The following is a 25514-nucleotide window of genomic DNA, read 5'->3' on the forward strand; positions in this document are numbered from 1 at the left end:
TTATGTTTCTGCAGGTTAAAACTAAATAGAAATATAATTTGATATTGTATCAATTATACTGTACAACTGTGAGCTAAGATTACTTTGAGCAAAACAAAATAAAAACAAAATTCTGAAAAAACTGAATTACTTCTCAATAGTACATCATAAACAATGTAAGCCCATCATTGATAAGATAATTAATTGATAAGATAAGATAATTCAAATAAATAACTAACCAATAAGATAACCCAGCAGGGATCACTTCTGGCTGGTTTATACCTTCCAGTTGAACCTACCATTGGGCACAGCAAAAACCGATGTGTCACTTAAATCTGGGCAACCTTATGGATGTCCAGGAGCGGCATATCACTAACCGCAAATGTCCAGATTCTGGAGTTCATGGGCAATTCGATAAGTCTAGTCTACTGTGGGAGATAACTTTTAGAGTTGGTGGGGTTTGTTCCCTAACCTCAGAGGTTCTTGCTAGCACAAGGCACAAGGGTTGTGCCACCCCCTGCCTACTTTTACTGGAGAGGCTGGTTCAGAGCTGGCCTCCCCTTCTTCCGGGGAGACATGACTTTGAGATGTAGTGCCATAATTCTTCCTCATGGATCTCGATAGGAGGGGGCTTTTTATAAGACTTTTTATAAACTAAGTGCAATTTATAAGCTTCTTGTCCTAAGAGAACAAAAAAAACCGACAAGATAAAAATTATGGTTCTGTAAATTAAGATAAATTAGAAATATATTTCATGATTGCATGAATCATACTGTATTACTATGAGCGGAAATTACTTTAAACAAATTTACAAAAAAACATGATTTGAATTACTTCCCAATAGTACACCATAAACAGTGTAAGTGTATTATTGTGTGTGTAATACATTTGAGTGGTTTAAGTTACTGAAGACTTTTTCATTGTTCTCTTAAGAATTTTGTTTTAATAACGAAATTAACAATACACAATCATTGGATATCTAAAAGGCAAAAATATAAAATACAACTTTGACGTCTAAAAAAAATACAAGTTCTAAACAATCAAGGTCTAAACAACAGCGACCTTGATATTTTTAAGTTACAATTCTGTAAATAATGTCATAGAGACAATTATATTTTCACACCATATAAGAGAGTTCTGTTAACCTTTATTACAATATTGGAAACACAATGACAACCTAATATTGCAGCGAGCCAGAAACGATAGATTGCATAATCTATAATTATGGTCAGAATGAAGTTACCCTCTCATTAACCAAGTCACCCTATTACATAATAACAGAGTAATCATGCCGGTTACCAGGTTTAGCCCGTATGTTGTAATTTGGCCAATCGATACACGACTATTACAGTATTGGAAATATAATGACAATGTGATTGTAACCGAAATCGTGTTATACAGTAAATTTGTCGGTGGCCCAGGAACTAACGATTTACAAACTAGTCCGAATAAAGTTATGATTTTATGGATGAAGACACTCCATTAAAAAGTAACAGGGTAATAAAGTCGGTTAGCAGGTACCTTAGTGTATCGTAGAAAAAAACTAAAAACTTTTTAGAACTACCATGAGATTTTATTTATAATTTTTTCTATTGCGTGTTTATTATCTCTCCTAATATGAGGGATTTCAGTCAGCGGCCATAAATAAGTTTGAATCATGGGCTGATATATAAATAATTACCATAATTTATATAAATCACAATAAAATTGGTATTAGGATGGTACTTACACATTGCTTTCAAAATGTGTTGGCTAATCCCATTTGAGGGGGACATTCATATTTGAACAAAACTTTTATCTTGGGTATTTAACAATATAAATCCATTAACACCTATTTATAAAACATTAGCAATTTGAAAAGACTTTTATTATAACTCAAATTAGTACAAATTATTTCGGACTTACGTCGTTCAAACATCAAGACCTGTGGGAACGAGGCTAAAAATCATATTTATAACTAAATTTTCGCACACCATTTACTCATTGCTGATTAGTATTATTTTTTGTCTTAGAACAAAATTCTTGGTGGAATAATAACCTAATTGGCACGATACTTTTCTCTCTGGAACTTTGTAGGTGAAGATGTTTCTGCCAAACAAATCCTCACGCGCCTTGTCCATAAGAAATAAAACATTGAAAGAAAAATGCTATAAAGGAAAATCACCTTACAAGATTTTGAATCATCAAGTTTAGTTTGAAAAAGAATCTTCCTGGACTAAAAGAATCAAAATTTAATGTGACGGTTTTGAAAGATAAATGTATTTCCCAACCTTCTGTAAATTTCAGTGACATTTTTCTACCATTAGTAAAAGGATAAATCCATTAAAAAATTATGAATTGCAAACCATATTTTTCTACATAATACTTTTATAATTTATTAGGTTTTCGTCTTAACAATTAGTTTACTATTTTATCGTATGTTTTTTTCTATTTCATACACTTGTTTTTCTGTTAACAATAACTGTTGATCCCTTAACCGGTGAAATCGCTTTTAAAATAATAAATTAAATTGTAGGAGGTATAAAAATGTGTTTTGATATTAAATCGTGGTGACTTCCATCAAGGATAAAAAGTAATAAATAGTACAGCTTACGCAAACTACTCCTAGAAAGTAATTTTTTCTCTAAACTCCTAATATAAATTATTACGTCATAATTGATTTTAAAAGATTCGTAGTAGTTAAAGAACAATGAGTTGGGTGGGATTTCTTGGCTAATGTCTACGTACTTATATATCTAAGTGCGATGCACATTTTAGAGTACTTACTGCGCAATGCTCTTTCCGAAGGGTGTGGGGCGAAGACCTGAGGAGACCAGCACAGCATGGTGACCACAGGCACCCACACCATGCTCACGCCTGCAACACAGACATTCACCTTTAGACATGCAATTACATACAGAATACTGCAGAAATGTTGATCTGCAAACCTTATCCTGCAAATCGGAGACTGGCACACTGGTAGTCCCATGCAATGAACAAAGAATTATTTTCTCGTATATTTATAAATATGTAATTAAAATTAGCTAAATTTTCGCACAACCATTTACTCATTGCTGATTAGTATTATTTTTTGTCTTAGAACAAAATTCTTGGTGGAATAATAACCTAATTGGCACGATACTTTTCTCTCTGGAACTTTGTAGGTGAAGATGTTTCTGCCAAACAAATCCTCTCACGCGCCTTGTCCATAAGTAAAATTTCGTATTATAAACTAGGCTTTTTATGCGAGCCAAATATCTATTTGGAATATAGTATGAAGTTAATTTGTAAATAGTAAAGTAACTTACCTAGGAATATGTTTGATGTTCCAAAATTATATAGATAAAATTGTGATGATGTACTTTTGATGAAACCACGTTGTCGTGTTTATAAGTTGTCTCGATAAAAAAAAGTAAAGTAAAGATGTCTTAATTTACCAGGCGAAGCTACGGCTAATAAGCCCTCTCTAACACTTAACCTGGGGACCAACGGTTTAAAGGTGACTTCCAAACCATCAAGGGGCAAGGCCGGGCAAGCGGGCTGTTTGCAAGGACAGGATCGCTCAGCGGTCACCCATCCAAGCAGCAACCACGCTCGACGTTACCTGATCCTGTTATCTTGTGATAACCGTTGTACCCGCTAAACTGCGCCATTGACCTAAAAAATTGCTAATACCACCGTACTTTGAGTTCCTTCTTGTTCAACTTCGAGTACTTCCAGTATTCGTGTTTTAGACTTCTAGTCTACTAATCTTCCTTGTTGCGACTACATCTTTAATATCGAGTCAAGATGCTGACGCCCTGCGTGTGTGAGTCGACATCAACGTGAAGGGAAGTCAATTTAAAGGTGTTATTAAATGATTAAGTTCGTAGGTAAAATCTAATAGATCATTGGAACCATTAAGCTCACCTCCCAAGATATCATATTAGTTCAATATTACTCTATTTTGGCAGAAACGTCCAAGACATTATTTTATTTTAAAATTTTAAAGTGGTACTTGTGAGTTTTATTTGCTACAATTACACTTATAATTAAACTTTGCAAATCGAGTATTTATTACTACAACCTCAGAGATCCCCAACACCATGTGTTTCGTCCATTTGGTACAATGTATTGTGTATTACGGTGAAAATTTGATGCCCAATTCAAGTAAATTATAATACTTTTTTAATGCTGTCTTTGGTATTTTTCATTTCCTTAGTTAATTTTTTTTAATATTTGCATTCCTTTGCTAAATTTTACTTTTTTATCAAAGTAATAATTTGGTAATTTAAATAAATAAAGGCGTTAATTTTACCCTACTTCGTACTATTTCTGAAAGTTCGAGAATTAACTACAACACATAAGCACTCCTAAGGTTCTCGGTTACTTAATTAACTATAGAATGTTCTTTAATGGTGAAGGGTTATTTTAAATAATCATAGCTATTTCAGTTTACACTTATTTCTTGTATTTTTAGAAAATTTTATTGGCGAATAAGATAGGTTTAAATATAAACTAGGAAAGGTTTAAAAATAAGATAAGCAAAAAAAAACTAGCAGATCTTAGTGTTAAACTTTGACACCTTATCCAGAGATAATATGTCCGGTATTAAAACGTAGAGAATAAACACACAACAAATACAAACGAATACGTGTTGTTTATCAGTAGCGTTCTTATGACAATCCAAACAAAATATATCTTCAACTAGCGTCATTCCCAATAGGATAATAAATAAATATCACATCGTTCTTACATTATGTTGGTTTAAAATATACTTGATCCTCTTGCATAAATATAAAATCCAAATACTTGCATAAATGGTACAGATGATCCACAAATAATGTAACAAAGTTGAACAAAACATTATCTGATAGCTTACAGTTGTAATCTGGTTCTGCTAGTTATTAAAAAATAACTATCAGAACTCTGTTACAACAGTTTCACCGCTCCGGAAATTGTGGAACTGCCGAACTGTAACAGGCAAGCAGAAAGTTTGCAATTTCCAAGTCAATGTTTTGCCAAATACAGGTAAGTGACGAATATAGACTACTAGCAAATACCTGCGACCTGCACCCGCAATTTTTATGTAACATTCCTTGTATTTGAATGAATAGCTCCCACGATTTCAGTAACACATAAACTATTTTAGAGCAATTTAGAGGAACTGCAAAGTCGAAGTTCTTTCTAGCTTTCTTCAAGGAAGCACTTCCGGTGTAAACTATAGCGTCCCATGATATTTTTAAAACAGAATTATTCATATATCATCCAACCATTTTTCAGTGTTCATGATTAAGAGGAGAAGAGGTTAAGAAAAATCGCGAGTAATTATTATTTCAGGGTTTTACATTCTAGTAAAAATTAATTATATTTCCATCAACAAATTGGAGGTAACTATTTTACCCAAAACACAACATATATAGACCTATATATAATTTTGTAATTAGGTTAGATTCAAAACAGTACAGTTTTTCTATTTATGGATTTAGATTCTGCTACTTAAAATTAAAAACAAAATTAACAATAATACTAATAAATTTCATTTCTTTAATACAAAATTATATATGAAATATGATGCAGTAAAGTACATGTTCTTGCTTCCCAAACCATGTTTACAATATCATACTATTTCCTCGGTCCAGTCTAGGAATTATATAAGTGTGTATATACCCAATCAGTATCGTATTCCTCATCAGTGAGAAATGGATGCGATGTCCTCTCGACAATTTTCTGTCATAAAATTTGCGTTTAGTGTCTTCCTTATTGCTTTGTGATTCCACTTGCTACAATCAAGCAGTCATTGTGCACGCTTATTTCCTAAAATTGTAGTCACGGAGCGAATGGTTTGTTGAATCAAGCTAATGCCCAGTCCCTCCGTCTTTGTTCCTTCAGCTACCGTAAATATGTCTTCCCACAATGTCCGAGGAAACCAAATTCCATACTTTACATTTCTAATTTAGCTACAATACAGAATGTATTAATTGGTTTTGACTTATTACCATGGTGTTAAAGTAAAACGTTTTGTTACGTTTGTTATTCTTTCACAATATATAAATGTAAACAAATTAAAATAGTGATTAAATCACACTAGAAACACATTTTTTCCTACAATGTAGTATTATTTCCACAGCATATTATGTATCAAGTATTTTTGGGACTAAACATAATCATACTAATATTATAACTATGAAAATTGTAGGTAAACTTTGGGCAAACTTCATTTAAATAGTACAATAACACTACATTTCTGTGTTGGAAAGCATACAGATCTTATATCATCAAGAGATGGATGATATTTATTGGTTGGCATTATTTTCAAACAAATACATAAGCGCATTTATTGTTTTGTGTAAAAGGTAAATGTTTCAATATTGTTTGCAATGTTATCAGTAAATGTGTACCATTGTTTTATTCGAGAATTCTTATATTTTTCTGTTACAGAACTTAAGTGCTGTGGTGAATAAATCGATTTATTCATTTATTCAACTAAACAACTTTAGAGACCAAGATGTGTTTTTTTGCTGCTTTCGAGACCAATGGGGCGTAGTCCGGAGATATCTTTGAAACAAGAACAAGCCTATTATTCATCCCAGGGACCCTAAGAATGTCCATGTGAAATTTCAGTAAAATCTAATGAATAGTTAATGCGTGAAAGCGAAACAAACAAACAAAGGCAATTTTGAATTTTTAATATTATTATTATTAGAATAATTATTTAATTAATATTGAAAAGAAGATCAGTTGTCCCTCAGAGCATAAGTCGCCCGGTATAAGCAATTCAGCTAATTACTGGAAACGAGGGCTGCTTAATTTTCCAGTCGAATACCTTCAATGGCAACTTTTAATTAAACCACATCCTTTGTTAGCGCATCGTAGACTTTACGGTCGGTACAGTTAAAGTTAAACAAAGCCACAAATCAATAACTTGAAAGAGTAATGTTATAACATTCCTGTAACAGCTGATGTATAAGAATTTTTAACATTAATAATTAAGAGGTCTTAAGTTCAAAATTGTCTTCAAGGTAAGTTTATACAAGACAAGACATACAAGTTTAAATACGTATTGGTATAAAATATATTGAAACATTACAAATAAATATACTTAATATTATGGTATCAAGTATTTTGTGGACTAAACATAATCCTAAAACAACTACATATTTCCCTGTATAAATATATTTTGTGTGTGTATATTTTCCTGTTAATATTATAACTATGAAAATTGTAGGTAAATCTTTAGTAAATTTTATTTAAATATTACAATAATACATACATTTCTAAACTTAAAAAAAAAATCTTAATCATCAAGAAAAGGATGATTATTTATTGGCTGGTATTTTAATACTTTCAATCAAATCCATTAAAAACTACTTATCGGTTACATTTTATTCAAACTCGATATATTTCAATAAGTTTTTTAATAGTTAACAAAATTTGGTTGGTTATTTTTAGTTACAAATTACGTTTTAAACGCTATACGAGTATCTAATGCTTCTATGTCATCCTGTAGTTCTTAAACGGTAATCCTTTGATTTTAATCCATATGGAAACTCTATAGGATATTAAAGAAATTTACTTAAAGTAAACGAGAAGACAGAAAATTGCTGAAGAGTTCGAAAAAGTTTGATTTGTCACATTTCTTGAGAAATAGTTGACATGAAAATATTTTACTAAGGACTGCCGCCAGTTAATAATAACACCGCATGGAATTATGCTGGCTTTCAACGCTGGTTAGTGTAAGTTATTGTTTGTCACCCCTCTTGGGATTGGGCTTAAGGAATTACACCATGTGGATGGTTAGCTGAAATTATCCATTTCCATTACAACTGTGGTGGAAATAGTAACACAGGAATTTCAGGAATAGCTACGTCATTTTAATTATGCCTGAAAAATCACTGTTAATGCAATTACTTTCTACAGCTCCTGATTCTGTGAGCGGCTTCCCTATTAATTTAATTCATATAAAACATTTATTTAATCACAGATTAATTGCTAGAGGGTCTTTGTGTCGAATCAGTTATGAATATATCTCAAACCACTGTTCTTGTCCGGTAAACTCAAACTCACTGCCTCATGAACTTGGACCTTGAAAGTTGTTACACCTACAGCTTGCATAATGTTAAATACATTATAACCCTCACAAGGACCCAGGCAGGTCCTAGCCCGAATCGTTTATTGGAGATAAAATCTAAACTTATAGACAACTAACTATATAAAATAATCAACCCCATAGTGAAAAGATAATGAATAAAGAGCGGTCAACAAAAGGGTTGAATATTCACAATCTGATAGTAGCATTTTTCAATTAAATTGTTAAAAAGAGTTTCAAACAATACTTATCATGTTATCTAGAATGTATCTGTTATTAGTCATCAGACCAGGGAAATTTACAATTAAAAGCAAAATTTGAGAGTAATTGGAGGTACAAAAGGTTCTCCCAACATGAAAATATTTTTCGACTACAACTTGCAAATATAATTAAAAAATACCATACAATAAACATTTGGTAGAATTTCGCTGTAAGGTTTTATAAAAATCAAATGTTCCCTCTATTTTTGTTTTAGATTTTAGACTATCTTCAAAAATATTTGTTATTTTAACTTTGAATATTTTGCCATTTTTTAGTGTTTTTTTTCCTCTTAGGACAAGAAAGTTATAAATTGCACTTAGTCCTGTAAGAACCTATGCGCTGCTTTCAGAGTGACAGGCTATTCAGGATAGGTAAGGTTACGTGGTAGGGGCCGCCTCCTATCGAGATCCATGAGGAAGAATTAGGGCACCAATCTCAAAGTCATGTATCCTCCGGAAGAAGGGAGGCCAGCTATGAACCAGCCTCTCCAGTCAAAGTAGGCAGGGGGTGGCACACCCTTGTTGAGACTAGCAAGAACCTCTGAGGTTAGGGAACAAACCCCACCAACTCCAACAGTCATCTCCCACAGTAGACTAGACCTATCGAATTGCCCATGAATCCCAGAATCTGGACATTTGCGGTTAGTGATGTGCCGCTCCTGGATATCCATAAGGTTTCCAAGATTTTAAGTGACACATCGGTATTTGCTGTGCCCAGTGTGGGTTCAACTGGAAAGCGTAAACCAGCCTGAAGAGATCCCTGCTGGTTTTTTATCATGTTAGTAACAAACAACTTGTAGAATAATTTAAACCATGAAATAAAACCACGTTGTAGACGGAGCGGAATTACTAAAAATATTATCAGATATTTTTGTTTGATGTAATATTTACAGAAATATATTTTTCAAATCCAATAAAAATATTAACATATCCAAATGGATATCACTTTAAAATTTAGAAACAACAATGACGTATCTGTTACCAAATAAAGCTTACAGTATGATGTTACTTTTATTAACACGAACATCTGTTCAACTCAACAGTTTTTTATATAACATTCAAACGCAAAGGGAAGATGAAATATTTCAATTGCCACGCGAAGTGCTCACGCCTTGGACTTTAGAGTGGGTGGAAGCTGAGAATTATAGAGGGGGGAAAAGCAATCTTATGCCAATTTATTACTTTAAATTAAAAATGTAGAGAAGAATGAAGCTCGGTGTGGGGTTGGGTGAGGGTAGAAACCAATGTTCCGTATTACATCAGTATAGGATGGTAGCTTCTGTTGTATTAAAATTCATCACGTTTGCTCGCTTTCTTTTATTTGTAGTTTTTTGTTATTTAAATTGTCGTTGTTAATAAAGCGACATCTAGAAATGTATTATTGTAGAGAATCAGTTAAGCTTAAGTTTTAAAACCATCCTTAAACTTTCGTGCTTGTGCTTAGAAGATAGCTTTCACTTTTTATTCACTAGTACAAGCTTAATGCCAATACACTGTACGAAGGACTTTATTGTGAAAATTTTAATAACGTTAAAATAATAACTGTTTAAAAGGGAATTTTTTAAGAACAAGAAATAAAATAAATATTGAAAAACTCAAAATAATCCTCTAAACTCTTAAATTTACAATACAATACAAACAATATGAACTAAATTTATATAATTAGTCGTATTCTTGTAAGGTATATTCTATGGAAATGCAAGGACAAAGAAGGTATGCTGGTCCCACCGGTTTTTGTGCAAAATGCACTTGCAGCTTGATCTAAAATAAACTATTGTGTAAATTTTAATAACTACAAAAATATTAACTGTTTAAAAGGGAGTTTTTGAAGAACAACATATAAAAAACTTGATTAGATTCTCAACTTTAAAATACACCAGAAACAATACCAACGAAATGTATATAAATTTTCGTATTCCATCTAAGGTGTAACCAATCAGCTAATATTAAATTGGTCGACAATAACTACATGGGCAACACCTTTTTTAATCAGCTTTTTTAAATCCGATTTCAGATGAATCAAACGGACAGATGAACGCTGAATTCTATTGCATGGCATCGTCTTACAAAGTTTCAGTGAATGGTAATAATGCTGTAGTATTTTTCCTGCTAATATTGTTGTTAACATTTTCCAGACATACGTTCACGCACAATTTACCATGCTAAATTGACAAATAATTTTACGAGCTCGCGGGGTTGGTCGGTACCACAGAACTATGTGTGGCCTGCAGGGATTGAACCATATACATAAAGCTGCATATCTGACAGGCACACAATACACCATAAACTGCACCAGTTTATAGTGACGGGATGGTCAACCCATCTCGGCTAGAGCTGGAGCTGGAGCTGGAGCTGGAGTAGGTATTAGCTAGGTCATTGTACCCTATATCACTAGCTGCGTAGTTGCATTTCCTTGACAAAAACTCGAAACTTGAATTGTACACTATATTAGTGCTATACGAAATGGAAGAAGAGTCCATCTGGTAACAATTTTCGTTATAAACATTTTACAAAACATACATTATCTGTGGCTTCAAAAATCAATATTATCTAAACTGGCAACTATACACTTATGACATGTTTGGAATTGTGTCCTATGCAGTAAAGTATATCCGATAAGTTTTAAATAGAATTTTGCCAATGTTTTGTTACGTTTTACGATCTGTGGAAAAGCATTATTAAAGAAGGTGAAAAGTAAATACATAAAATTCAAAACAAAATAAATAGAACATTAACTTTGTTGTTTTTATTATTATTTGTACAGTACACAAGAAAGAATACGATATATATATATATATAGCTAGTTCGGTCGTATAGTTGTCTTCTTCTCTATGTAACTTATTTTGTTACAATAAATCATTTCTTGTTTATTTATTTCTTCAAATATTCTCAAACACATATCTTTAACCTACTATTTTCATTACAATTAATTATTTACTTTATTTAAATAGATCATTAATTTGTATTCAGTATTTTTTATGTCTATTCAAAAGAGAATCCAGAAGAAAGCATTTTTAATTGACTAAAATCCTTTTTCCAGTTAAAGAAATATTTTACCTATTTGAGACATGAATAAGCACAATGCCATCAACAAAACATATGGAAAAAGAAGACACAATATGCAAAAATGACCATAAAGAATGTGATCGAAACTACTACATACAACATAAAGCAAAAAATATCCAGTAATAATAATACCTATCGTTAAGAATAAAACAACACCATTAAGAGATACAATACAATAAATTATAGTTTAACAATATAATATAGGTACTACGAATGATAAGAATATAAAACAACTATTACATATAATTAATACCTACCAAACAATAAAATAAATATTTAATATAATACGGCATAAGCTATGTGTAAGTCAAAAATGTTTTGTGAGAACTAAACACACACTGAACACCTCTCAACAAACACTGAGCGAAAGGCAACACCGAAGAACGAGAACATTGGCACCAAGCACCAAAAACTTTGCCGTATAAAAACTCTAACAAATAAGCACAATGGTTCAGCGTGTGTGTGTGTGTGTGTGTGTGTCTTTTTCTATTTGTATGACACAAAATAAGTGCTGATAGTAGAGAGGCAAATTTTACGTTTTAATAGCCAGCCATTAAGTTAGTCATTTGATTGTAGAAATGGAAAATTACTTAAAAAGTGATCGTTTACTTTATTAATACCAATAAATTACGAACAAACATTATATTCCATTTTTTATTACAGAAATTTTATGAACACATGTGCGTCTAAAATTAAATTCAGTAAATAAGAGCTTTCAATAAAGTTTCTGTGTTTCATGTACGATCTCACAGTGTAATGCTCCTTCAGGAATTAGCATGTTTAATTAGTGAATGATTTGGTGTCTTAGCTCATCTAAATCATGGAGAATGGTTTTTAAAAATTATTTATATAACCTCACCAAAAGAAATAACGTAATAACTAAATAACAAAAATAAACCTCCAGTGGTGACGTTAGGTGATATTGGGGTCCATTTCACACCTGAGCTTTGTCCAATGCATTGTTGCGTGAATATTCGGAGGTGGTCTCTTTCGCTGATACCAGACAGAAGGAAAGTTTGGGCCAAATACATTTTCAATAAATGGATTATTTCATTGTGAAGCGTACGAAGATAAATTTAAAAATTCACATTGCCTTTCACCAAGTAAGACCTTAATACTTGACGGTCAAAAATGCAAAACCACGCGACTTTCCAGAATTTTGATTATGAGATTCCACCATCCGGTTAAAATATCCAGTAGCCTAATATCTACAGTTGCGTCGATTTACATTTCCATGTAAGCTTCGCACGCTTTTTGTAAGCTTTTCCCGTGTATGAGGACTTCTGGTTCAAGTGAATTATATTTCCAACGCCGATATAGAGTTGACCTTGTTGCCACGATCATGAAAATCTGTCAAAAGTGTATGTACTTTATTATACATTGGTCTAACACTCAAGCTTTAAATTCAACTAGAAATATATCTTAAAAACATACATACATAAATACATCAAAACATAGCGCCTTTCAAATAGTGTTTGGCTATTTAATATACGTAACTGTGTCGTAATTGCAGTTTATAATGTGCAGGCGCTTTGAAAACTTTTTTTGCAGCGCCTCCTGATGGTGAGTTACATCAACGGGTATAGCATTTAAACCTTCAACGTAGAAAAATACATATACCTACAAATTTTCATAATGATTAGTCAAATAGTTCCTGATTCTATAAACGACATACAGACAAACATTCGTTTTTATAAAGATAGAAGAGAAAACTGTAGAGATTAAAGTAGATAGTTTCATTATACAGGGGGGGGGGAATAAGAGACGGCCATCTTCAGGCAAGATTATAAAAGTACTTTAACACAGGTCAAGCTAAATAATATGCTTCTTAAGTGAAGGAAATAATTTATTTATATATTAGGAAATACGACAAATAATTTTAAGGAAGCATAAATATAATACAATAATACGCTAAAATCTTTACAAAATAGTCCAACAATTAATTGTTAATAGTGCAATACTTAATGGAAGTGCATTTATAATGTATGTTACTCAAACATATCCAAACCCAACACACAGACCGGGATGACAGCCAATCCAAAGCATTCACAACGAAATGTACACCTTTTACATTAGGTGTGAACCAGACGTATTGGAGATTTTCCAACATGTCTTACATCTTCAATACATTTCTGCCACCTGTATATTGAAAATGTAATAGGATAAGAGTCCCCTTTCAGTGCTCTAAAATGTGTTTCTAAGAATAGACGTTTGCGCATTGATTTACTTTTGGAAGAGTGTTGACCTATTTCTGTTATTAGTGGTATTGTTTCGTTTAATCGAAAATTAGTATGAAATAGAAATAATTTTACTGTTATTTCTTTTAAAGAAGCAAAGTACGTATTTGCATCCCTTAAAGTACTTACTATGACATTAATTTCTGCAGCCTATAATCCTGCTTTATTCTTGTTAATTTAAATTATTTGTGAGGATTGGGTTTTAATGCCTAATACGTTGGTCTAATTTTTTCTAGGGCTCTTTTCAATTCTTATAAAAACGTTTAGGATACTTTACAAACTCAAAAATGCAAAAGTTAGAAGTGCAATCATAAGGCTTATTCTTGAAGCAACGCGACGCTAGCGATCCTAGCGGCAAACAAGATCAGTACTAATTTACTCTTTATTGATTGGTCTTCCAATAGTAGCAATTTGGAAAAATTGGTTATTAAATAATATGTTTTATTAATTATAACTAATTATTCGATTCCCACTATATATCAATACATCTAACATATGAGATTAAATAGACCAATCCATTCACTAACTGCTAATCGTATATAATCACTTTATTTAAGTAATGATTATCCATGTATTTTATTTAATTTAACTTTAATTACTCTACCAAATACTACTATCTACTTGTTTCATCAACTAATCCACAATTTGTTCTTAGTTTGGAATTCTTTATGAATTTTTGTAATAATAACAATTCTTTGTAATGCCACTTTTGACCCAATTTCCGTAAAAGATGGTGCAGTGTAAGAACTGGTGGAAAATCCATGCCTGTTATAAAATTTACATCTTTGCGGGGATTTCAAAAATTACATTTATTTTATAACGTTTTGCATAACAGGTTTCGCTTAGAACCCAGCAGGGATCACTTCTGGCTGGTTTATACCTACCAGTTGAACCCACCACTGGGCACAGCAAAGACCGATGTGCCACTTTAATCTGGGCAACCTTATGGATGTCCAGTAGCGGCACATCACTAACCGCAAATGTTGAGATTCTGGGGTTCATGGGCAATTCGATAGGTCTAGTCTACTGCAGGAGATGACTGTTGGAGTTTGTTCCCTAACCTCAGAGGTTCTTGTTAGCCTTAACAAGGCTGGTGTGACCTTCTTCCGGGGAGACATGACTTTGAGATGTAGTGCCCTAATTCTTCCCCATAGATCTCAATAGGAGGCGGCCCCTACTCTCTAAGCTTACCTATCCTGAATATCCTGTCACTCCGGAAGCAGCGCAAAGGTTCTTACAGGACTAAGTGTAATTTGTAAGCTTCTTGTCCTAAGAGAACAAAAAAAAAACAGGTTTCGCTAATTTTGCATGCAAAAATTTTAATTCCATAGGACATTTTATTCTCTACATATCTTGAGAAAAGATAGATTAGAAAAACAATCATACAAAAAATAGTTAAATCTTTCATACTGCAAAATAGACATTGTGTCAGAACACTGAGTATTGGCTTCAATGACGTTCGGCCAAATTCCATAGTTCGAAAAATATCATTACAGTTTTGTTTCTATGTGGAAATAAAGTTTTGTGCAAATTTATAGTCTACAGATGAAATGATGTTCGTGATATCTTACAAAATTAAACTTTAACACTTTTTTGTCCTAATGAACAAACACGTTAACTGGGTCTTTTTCGTTTAAGGGCCAGCACAAAAGACCCTAGCTTGCCTATTCAAAACTCAGATCACGCGATGCTTGCCCGCTGCGCAGCACTTTGCGCTGCTTGCTCTTTTAGAAAAAAATTAACTCGAGCTTGCAAAGTCCAAGCCCAGATCAACTCACCACGCTTTATTGAACAAGAAAAACTAAGTATAACTCACTCATGAGAAAATGGTTTCATTACAGGCAAAAGATAAGCGGCGCGCGTTTATCACTGATAAGATAAGACTGGTTTATGCTAGAAGTAGTACCTGGACTACTGCCCTACGAACTAACACAAAAAAAAAAAAAACGATTACATGCACTGTCAGTCAGGTATAGTATGTTTGTAAGGTGCTGGCCCTTAAACGACAAAGACCCCGTTAACTTTTAATCATATTACATATTGAACATATCAACGTTGGATTTCATAAGAGAGTGTTTGAATAATACAATTTCCTTTGCGCTAGAGAAGATACTACAACGCAAGAGTGCGCTGGAATCAAATCTTGTCACAAACTTGTAATGTGCATTATGCGCTGTATTACTTATTTTGCTACAAAAAATTCAAGTTTAAAAATCTCATATTATTTCAGCTAGTTTTTTTTTTTAATTATATGCGTTTTATCGCTCGTTTAAACTTAATTTGTTTAAACTAAATAAATTAAGCACACTATGCTGCAACAACTGTTGTTTTGATTGGGCTCCAATGAATTCAAGTCCCATAAGTAGAGAGACCAAAGTTCTAAACTCAAGTCTTATATTCAAATTGGTTTTCATTAAATATCATTCCCACACTTTTGTATTTGTTATTTGTAGATTGTAAAATGTTACAAAATAAAAGTGTGATTTATTTTGTAAATACTAGATCAAACATCCAATAATGTGAGTTTATATACGAGTGAGAACTCCATTATGACGGGGTCAGATCCAATTATTGTTTTATAAATACAAGTATAAGGAGTCTTATAATTTAATAATAAATAGTTTATATTACACAACAATTTAGAGATGTAAACCAGACTAGGAATGAGGACTCTCCGACAGTCTTTAATTGAGTTGGGTTAATGGAATACCAGGTAATCGCAGAGTAAACATTTTTTATGTGATATATTCACAGATGCGGCTATGAAACCTCCAACCAGATTAGGAATAAGAATCTCAGACAATATCCAATTGAGTTGAGTTAATAGAATACCAGGTAATCGCAGAGTAAACATTGTTATGTGATGAATTCACAGATACGGCTATGAAACCCCCTACCAGATTAGGAATAAGAATCTCAGAAAATATCCAATTGAGTTGAGTTAATAGAATACCAGGTAATCGCAGAGTAAACATTTTTATGTGATGTATTCACAGATACGGCTATGAAACCTCCAACCAGATTAGGAATAAGAATCTCAGACAATATCCAATTGAGTTGAGTTAATAGAATACCAGGTAATCGCGGAGTAAACATTTTTATGTGATGTATTCACAGATACGGCTATGAAACCCCTTGCCAGATTAGGAATAAGAATCTCAGACAATATCCAATTGAGTTGAGTTAATAGAATACCAGGTAATCGCAGAGTAAACATTTTTATGTGATGTATTCACAGATACGGCTATGAAACCTCCAACCAGATTAGGAATAAGAATCTCAGACAATATCCAATTGAGTTGAGTTAATAGAATACCAGGTAATCGCGGAGTACACATTTTTATGTGATGTATTCACAGATACGGCTATGAAACCTCCAACCAGATTAGGAATAAGAATCTCAGACAATATCCAATTGAGTTGAGTTAATAGAATACCAGGTAATCGCAGAGTAAACATTTTTATGTGATGTATTCACAGATACGGCTATGAAACCTCCAACCAGATTAGGAATAAGAATCTCAGACAATATCCAATTGAGTTGAGTTAATAGAATACCAGGTAATCGCAGAATAATATAATAAACATGTTTATGACCCATCAAAACTCCTCAAATTCTGCATTAAATTAGTATATTGGAGTGACATCCTAAAATAGAATTATAAGTAAGATAGTGTAACTTATAATCAAAGGAAAATTCAGAGCCAACAAATAGAACGTCTTTAACTTGAGTTTTGTATTACAGATTTCGATTTCCAATTCGGTTAAATGCCTAGCGTCACGTGCAACATTATCAATCAGGTCTATGCTCATTACGTATCAACATTGACCTACACTACTGTAACATAGAGTTTGAGTAACTTGATCTCAGCGTATTCAAGAGACTTGCCATTGTGTAATTTGTAACGCTATACACTTTCTCCAGCCAATATTATATTATATTCAGATCTCTTTGCACACAGGTAATAAAGGCATGGAATACCATTAGTTCTTTCATGAATAAGCATACATTTCACGTTTACTTTTACATACTTTCGTGAATATCTCTGTGATAAAGAGATTAAGGAATTTGTTTAAAAATTGCGGCTGCAATGAATATACATTCTGAACTGTGAAAAGATGTTGTATACTCGAGAATTTTAAGAAATCGTTTATGTACAATTAGTGATACTTCCGAAGGTCCTTATTACAACTTCATTTTAAACTGGAACACTGTTTTAGGATACGTTATGGCATTTTCCCGTCTGGTTTTTACGATGCTTTGTTTTAGAGTGTTATGCGTTTTAAACTTGGTTTCATTGTTTTACTTTGTACCTACTCTTCTATTTTTCTCCGAAGATCCCGGTACATATGGGATTTAAATGAACGAAAATTTATAAGTATTCTGATTTACTTAGGCAGGAATGAATCTTCTGTTTCGATTGCCTTGTTTATTACTGATTAAGGGTATCCATTGTGTCTAAGATCCGATTCAACTCTTTTAAATTCCTCTTTTACTTTCTCTGACCATAAGCTCTTTGCTATATCAAATTATTAGTAGGTATTTCATGGTTTGATTGGTAGTTGAAATACTTTCCTGTGTCTGTTTTCTTTGGAAAACCCGTAGTCTTAAGGACATATCTATCTCTTAATACACACACATCTAAAAAGAAAGTTTTATTTGGGTTTCTACTTCTATTGGGAAGCGGAAGGAAGGAGATATACCATTATTGTGACCCAAAAACTTCTTCTATTTAGTGTTTCCATGAGGAAAAACCAAAAACGTCCTCCAAAGTCCTTCCATCATCAAACATTAATAGTTAAACGTAGAAAAAAGTCATCTATTCACTTGCTGCCTGTACCACAGCTTGAAATAATCTTTAACAGGTATTAAGACGATATAATTTCCTTGGAAAATCAGTAGGTAATACTGATCGCGAGAGAAAAGAAGAGACCTGGATTCTGGCCTATCTGAAATTTGCAGGCGCTACTACTAGTGTGTTACCGCGCCTTGTTTCGTAATTCCATTATTGTTTCACTGTTCCATTGCTATGATAAACAATTCGCAGGGTTGGCTGTGGGGCGAAGCGCCTGAAATTACCGCGCGGCAACACACTAGTACACAGCTGTGCGCTGGCACGGGCCAGGTCTCTTCTTTTCTCTCGCCATCAGTAATTGTTAAAGCCTATGAAAATTTTATATTTATCATATAGACCTAGATATAGGTATTTAGCGAATTCGTTAGGAGATAGAAGATATGTAGTACTCTCCTTAGCCAGGAAAGTTTTAGTAGTAGAGTTTCTCTCCTACAAACAGCGTTACATCATTGAAGATCGAGTGCTTTACTCTCTCTCGAGTACCATGCGAGCCAGTGTAAAGGACAGTATAATAGATTATCCTTTTAATCCTTTACTACATGTTAATTTCCAAGAATATGCGTGGAGGACCGTGAAACAAAGTTTAAAAAGTTGCATATCATCTCCACTTTGCTTGCAGATCATCTCTGTGAGTATTTGTGCAGAAGCGAAGTACGGCTTTCCAGAGAAGATGCTTCAACAAGTGATACAAATAATTACGCATATATCGTATTTCCTGTTATAAATGTTTTTATCTTGTTATCATTTCACAATAATTTATAAGTTTTTCCTATTTACAGTTTTAATCGTTAGAGCTCATTTATTATTTATAAGATTATTACTATGTGCATTATGTTAGTTATTTTAATTTAAAATGTGATTGTGATTATGACTATAGATATGTTGATAAGAGTTATAAACGTGTATTCGATCAATGAATATCGTATCGATGTATCGATGTAAGTATCGATGATTGTACTAATCGATATAAAAAACCGGGTCCGCTTATCGTACTCTACCCGTGAAAAGTACGACTTTGCTTTAATTTTCAAAAATTGGTTTTCCTAAAATTAAAAAAGCTACGAATACTTCAAACCGATATATCGGAAACTAAAAATCTGCATAATTTTTACATTTAGGTTTTTTAATGTAACCGCCTCAAGATAATCGTTATTGTTTTATTAAAACTGTACTCCAGAATAAGATCGGTAACCTGTAGGTGTGATTTAACCGCTTAATAAATTCCGAAGCTGAGGTAGAAAGTCATGACGATAACTCACCAGCTGTTGTAACCCCGATGGAGGACATATATTACAACGGCGGCAACACGCTGTGCAGCTCGCGCCGCCGCCGCCACAGCCGCCGCGCCGTTGTCCGAAACTGAACAACTGTGCCTTAAAAGAGCGAACATATTTTATTCCACAAAGACAGATTAAGTGGCGGAATAATGTCAGCTTTCTCTCGCTTTTAAGTTCACAGTCCAGAAATAATTGAGGGAGATTTATGCTGACCACGTGGTTGTCTGTTGGGCGCGAAACGAAATTTCGGTGGTTCCTTCGGTCTGAGTTTAATAATACTTGTGGACTGTACTGCTTTGGTCTTTACCAATTCTAAAATAGAATGGAGGTAAAATATGATTTTTCCTCCTGTTCTATATCATTTTGAACCACAACATGAAGTGTTGAATGCTTGTTCAACATGCGAAGGTTTTCTGTTTAAAGAAATCTTTAGGTGGTCGTTGTTTAAAGATTCAGTCTATTGCAACTGTTTTCAAGGTAGCACTACCGAAAACTTATATATAACCACTAATCATGGCCCCCTTCAAAACCACCCCCTTCCTGGGGTGCTTTAAAACTTTATATATACAGCACGTCCCGTAACTCTCTGGACAAAGGTATACCACATTATTGCTCAGGTCAAGACAGACATTTTTCACAATATGAACATGGGTCTCTGATGCTTAGTTTCGCATCTGTCTGTCTGTATGTGTTTTTCCTAAAAAAATAATATCTTAAAAACCAATAAATTAAATTATACCAAATTTGGCTCAAATGTTCATGATTACAAGGCCAGTTACTGAAAAAATAATATGAAATTGTCTTTAGTATTTTCGATATGACGCTGACGGCCATAAAAACTTTTTAACTTTCAATATCTTAAAACCAACAGTTTTTCTCAAGAACTACAAGAATAACAGTTTTATAGGATATTATCACAAATCTAATAATACCAAAATTATTTAAATCGAATAATAAATAATTTATATCTAGCAGATTTACTGTGACAAGACATGGTCCGAATTGAGAGCTGCCATTTATTCAGTTTTTGAATTGTTGGCTATTCGCTGAGAACCTCAATGTGGGCCATGTCTTGTCACAGTAATTTTGCTATAAATGTATTGCTATTTATTGCTTGATTTAAATAACTTTGGTGTAATTATATTTGTTATAATATCCTCTAAAAAGTGTTATTCATGTAGTTCTTTAGAAAAACTGCTGGTTTTAAAAAAATTCAATTTTGAAAAGTTTTTATGGTCAATTTTTTGAAAATAATACGGATAATTTCGTGATAATGTTTTTTATAATTGGTATCATGAAAAATTTAACCAAATTTGGTATAATTGAACGTATTAGTTTTTAAAATATTATTTTCATAAAAAACACATACAGACAGACAGAGAGATGGAAAACTAAGCATCAGAGACCCATGTTTATACGGTGAAATATGTTTGTCTTGACCTGAGCAGTAACGTGGTATATATATATATATATATATATATATATATATATATATATATATATATATATATATATATATATATAATACCTTTCTCCAGAGAGTCACGGGACACCTTAAATATCAAAAATCGGCCATTCAAACTTAAAAATGGTATAACTCCGTTATTTATAAACCTAGAGAAAAAGAGTATTCTGGAGTGTATTTTAAAATCTGTTAACTTTTTTTTAAAACACGTATTTACTGTATATATCAAAGTTTTGGATAAATATCAAAAATGGCGACTTGTTAAAGATTTAAAGTCTTAGTATAATGATGACAAGTATTATTATTTCCAAGTACTAATATAGTAACAAAACCAATTAACTTGAATGCTTGGGAAACACTACACATAAACAGAAATAAAGAAAAACTCAAACAACGAAGAAGGCCATATTGAAAATTCCAAAATTCTTTCTTTTCAATTTATTCGAATATTGAACTGTAGCCATAAATAATTTTTCAAACTGGCTGAAATATTTCCAAAATTTTATAATTTGCATATATTTACACAATGTTGTATTTTAATATTAATTATAATAAAAATAATGTAAATATTTATTTGTGGAGTCATCTGATGATGACTAACATTTGATTTCGAAAGGCATCGTCCAAAAAATGAATTATATAGGAAAAGTATTGTTGTTATTAATATTTTATACTGTTAATATCGTAGTTGTTTTTTGTCTTAATATAAGATAGAAAATTGTTTTGGAATTTTACAATTTTATTTATTGTAACAGCTGATAATTTATTGTCAGTATCAAATTCCATTACTATTATACAGAACTAGAGAACCGCAAGTTGGGTGGATATGAAGTACAGTCTTTGTTGTTTCTTTTGTAATAGCTCTGGATGAGCATGAGAGGGTGCCACAGTTGATGATGCGTCGCTATGGTGACCGCGCCAGCTCACATCGTGAGGGGCAGAACTCGTTTAATGATACGTTTCCAGAGGGGGATCCAACGTCCCAATCAGCAGAAATAAAAACAGTTCAATGTTTTCAGTTGACAGGCGGTGTCAAAGAACAGCCAGTGTAGAAGTGCAACTAACGATATTTTGCAGTTTTTTACGTAACCCACATGCTTCTTTACGGAAAAGCACGTAAATAATTTATCAGTACATAAAGTTTTGATAATAATAATTATAAACATTGTACCGGGTGTCCCACAAAGAGGTTTAAACGTTTGATTTTATATTACTTGCCCATTTATGCACCGAACATTTTCAAACTCTACACAATTAATAAAGTAGGTTTTAAAAACATTCTTTGAAAATAAAGCTCCCTAACAATTGAAGAAACAAAATGTTAACATATTGAAAATTCTACCATTTCACTTCCTATAAAATTTAAATTCTTGAATTACCTGATTTGGTGTTACTTGAAACTGGTGTTCCAAAGTCTTCAGTACAGAGAGTAGTTAAGAAAGAAAATTAAATTTTACAAAAGGTCACCTAGTCACTAATATCAAAATATACTTACAACACTTATATCACACTAATTAAGAGCAAACTGTGACCTAATGTAGTAAAATTGATTAAAGAGTAGGGTATTACTTTGAATGACGCGGTTTATTGGTGAATCTATTTTCATCAGAACAGGTTACCTGACAACTAATATCAGACAAGTCAAAGCAAAGTGTGGACAGGTAAGTTAGTGTTATTGATAAAAGACAAGGGTATCACCTTTGAATTTTGCGTTTCCTTGGTGAATCATATTCACCAGAACAGGCTACCTGACAACTAATACCAGACAAGTCAAAGCGAATTGTGGACAGGTAAGTTAGTGTTATTGATAAAAGACAAGGGTATCACTTTGAATTTTGCGTTTCCTTGGTGAATCATGTTCACCAGAACAGGCTAACTGACTAATAATATCAGACAAGTCAAAGCGAAGTGTGGACAGGTAAGTTAGTGTTATTGATAAAAGACAAGGGTATTACTTTGAATTTTGCGTTTCCTTGGTGAATCATATTCACCAGAACAGGCTACCTGACAACTAATATCAGACAAGTCAAAGCGAATTGTGGACAGGTAAGCTAGTGTTATTGATAAAAGACAAGGGTATCACTTTGAATTTTGCGTTTCCTTGGTGAATCATGTTCACCAGAACAGGCTAACTGACTAATAATATCAGACAAGTCAAAGCAAAGTGTGGACAGGTAAGCTAGTGTCATTGATAAAAGACAAGGGTATCACTTTGAATTTTGCGTTTCCTTGGTGAATCATGTTCACCAGAACAGGCTAACTGACTAATAATATCAGACAAGTCAAAGCAAAGTGTGGACAGGTAAGCTAGTGTTATTGATAAAAAACAAGGGTATTACTTTGAATTTTGCGTTTCCTTGGTGAATCATGTTCACCAGAGCAGGCTAACTGACTAATAATATCAGACAAGTCAAAGCAAAGTGTGGACAGGTAAGCTAGTGTTATTGATAAAATACAAGGGTATCACTTTGAATTTTGCGTTTCCTTGGTGAATCATGTTCACCAGAACAGGCTAACTGACTAATAATATCAGACAAGTCAAAGCAAAGTGTGGGCAGGTAAGCTAGTGTCATTGATAACAGACAAGGGTATCACTTTGAATAGTGTGTTTCCTTGGTGAATCATGTTCACCAGAGCAGGCTAACTGACTAATAATATCAGACAATCAAAGCAAAGTGTGGAACAGGTAAGCTAGTGTCATTGATAACAGACAAGGGTATCACTTTGAATAGTGTGTTTCCTTGGTGAATCCATTCTCACCACAATAGGTAACCTAATAACAATTATGGTACTTAATCAGCGAAAATTGCGAGCATCTCAGCTGCAACCCCTGGGATTAAGCAATCATTGTTGGAAACTAAACGACATTTATCAAAAACACATATTGTTAGCTTAAAACGCTATTACAACGACGCGACGAGTCTGTCAGCAGTCTCAGCACGTCCCTGGAGAGTACGTGACTCACGTTTGAATATGCAGCATTCAACCGCCACCTAAACATGAGTCCAATTTATGTAAATGTGTATAAAATTAGAATTGGACTATATCAGTAACATAAGGCAATAAAGATACAAATACCATAATTGGGCTGAACTTACAATGAGTCAAGTTTAATGTTAAAACATTTTTAGTAGAGATTATAATTAAAATTTTAAAAACTTTTTAGCAATTAAATATAATCGTTAAACCCCCAAGATATAGTGGACTATAGCATAGAACGTGTAAAGTGTTAGAGTTTCTTGAAAGTGAAAAATAAAGCCTATTTAAATTGTAAAGAAATAATAATTATTAATTTAAATTATAAAAATATAACACTTGTATATAAAAATAAACAGAATAACTTACGTACAGCGTAATACATTACAAACATTTCTTTTATATGAATTAAAAGATCAGTATTGAACTTTCTTATTATTGTAGCAATACGTACTCTTGCCGAACGAATACATGTTAATAATTCCAAACTTAAGAAAGTTCTTTAGCCTGGTTTTACTTGTTTTATTAAAATATTTATGAACAACTAGGGGATTATATGTTATATGCCAATTATATATTCTATGTTATGTTATAATTTTACGAGACTGCATTATTAAATTAATAAATTAATGTTGTATGAGTATTTCACTCATCAATAATGAGTCCTACATATCACAATTTGACTCTATACACTCGGTGTTTTTTTAATATTTGTCAATATAACCGATTGATTCAAGTATAATAAGACGGTATATCAATTTCAGTTACATTGGAAGTAGAAATTTTAAGGAACCTTAACAAAGAATACACTTATACACGTACATAACTAAACAGCTTTTGTACGGTAATTATAACAGATTTTGTTCAACAAGCTTGCCAGTGGAAGTACCAAAAAAGTATGTATAGGTAAACTCTGTCTCTGAAATATAGTGTTTACAAATACAAGGCGTTAATTAATGATCTAATCGGCTCAGAGAGTCCTTGGACAGAGGAAGAATTGGCTTAGCCAAACAACAAGCACTTCCGATTTTGTTTCTCTATTTCACTAGAAGTCAGAAAGTAAATAATAATTCTAACCAAAAAATGTTCAAGGACGATTTTAGCCCCTAAATCAATTTTTAGACTTTACTGTTATGAATTTAAATTTACAAATATTGTACCATAGAGGTATCAGCAGTGGTTAAATAAAGATTATTATAGCTATAGTGGAGCTTAGGATTAAATGGATGAAGAACTTGCATGAATAATTACGACATTTATCTAGAAAATAGACATCGTTGAACTGGAAATTTCGAAAGCCAAGATACAAATTAAAGTTACGAGGTTTTCACTGAAGATCGGAGCAATTGGC

General features: G+C 32.8%; 1 protein-coding gene across 1 annotated transcript in view; it reads right to left on the reverse strand.

Moving 5' to 3' along the window:
* The window catches only part of LOC124353146 (serine proteinase stubble), a 101040-nt gene that overhangs the window by 22839 nt on the left and 52687 nt on the right, over window positions 1-25514 (reverse strand). Inside the window, exon 2 of the mRNA XM_046803007.1 lies at window positions 2746-2835. Within this exon, the coding sequence (XP_046658963.1) occupies window positions 2746-2827 (82 nt within the window). The 5' untranslated portion in view covers window positions 2828-2835. The remainder of the gene's footprint in view (window positions 1-2745; window positions 2836-25514) is intronic.

Source organism: Homalodisca vitripennis, chromosome 1 (genome assembly GCF_021130785.1).
Source record: "Homalodisca vitripennis isolate AUS2020 chromosome 1, UT_GWSS_2.1, whole genome shotgun sequence".
Taxonomy (NCBI): Eukaryota; Metazoa; Arthropoda; class Insecta; order Hemiptera; family Cicadellidae; genus Homalodisca; species Homalodisca vitripennis.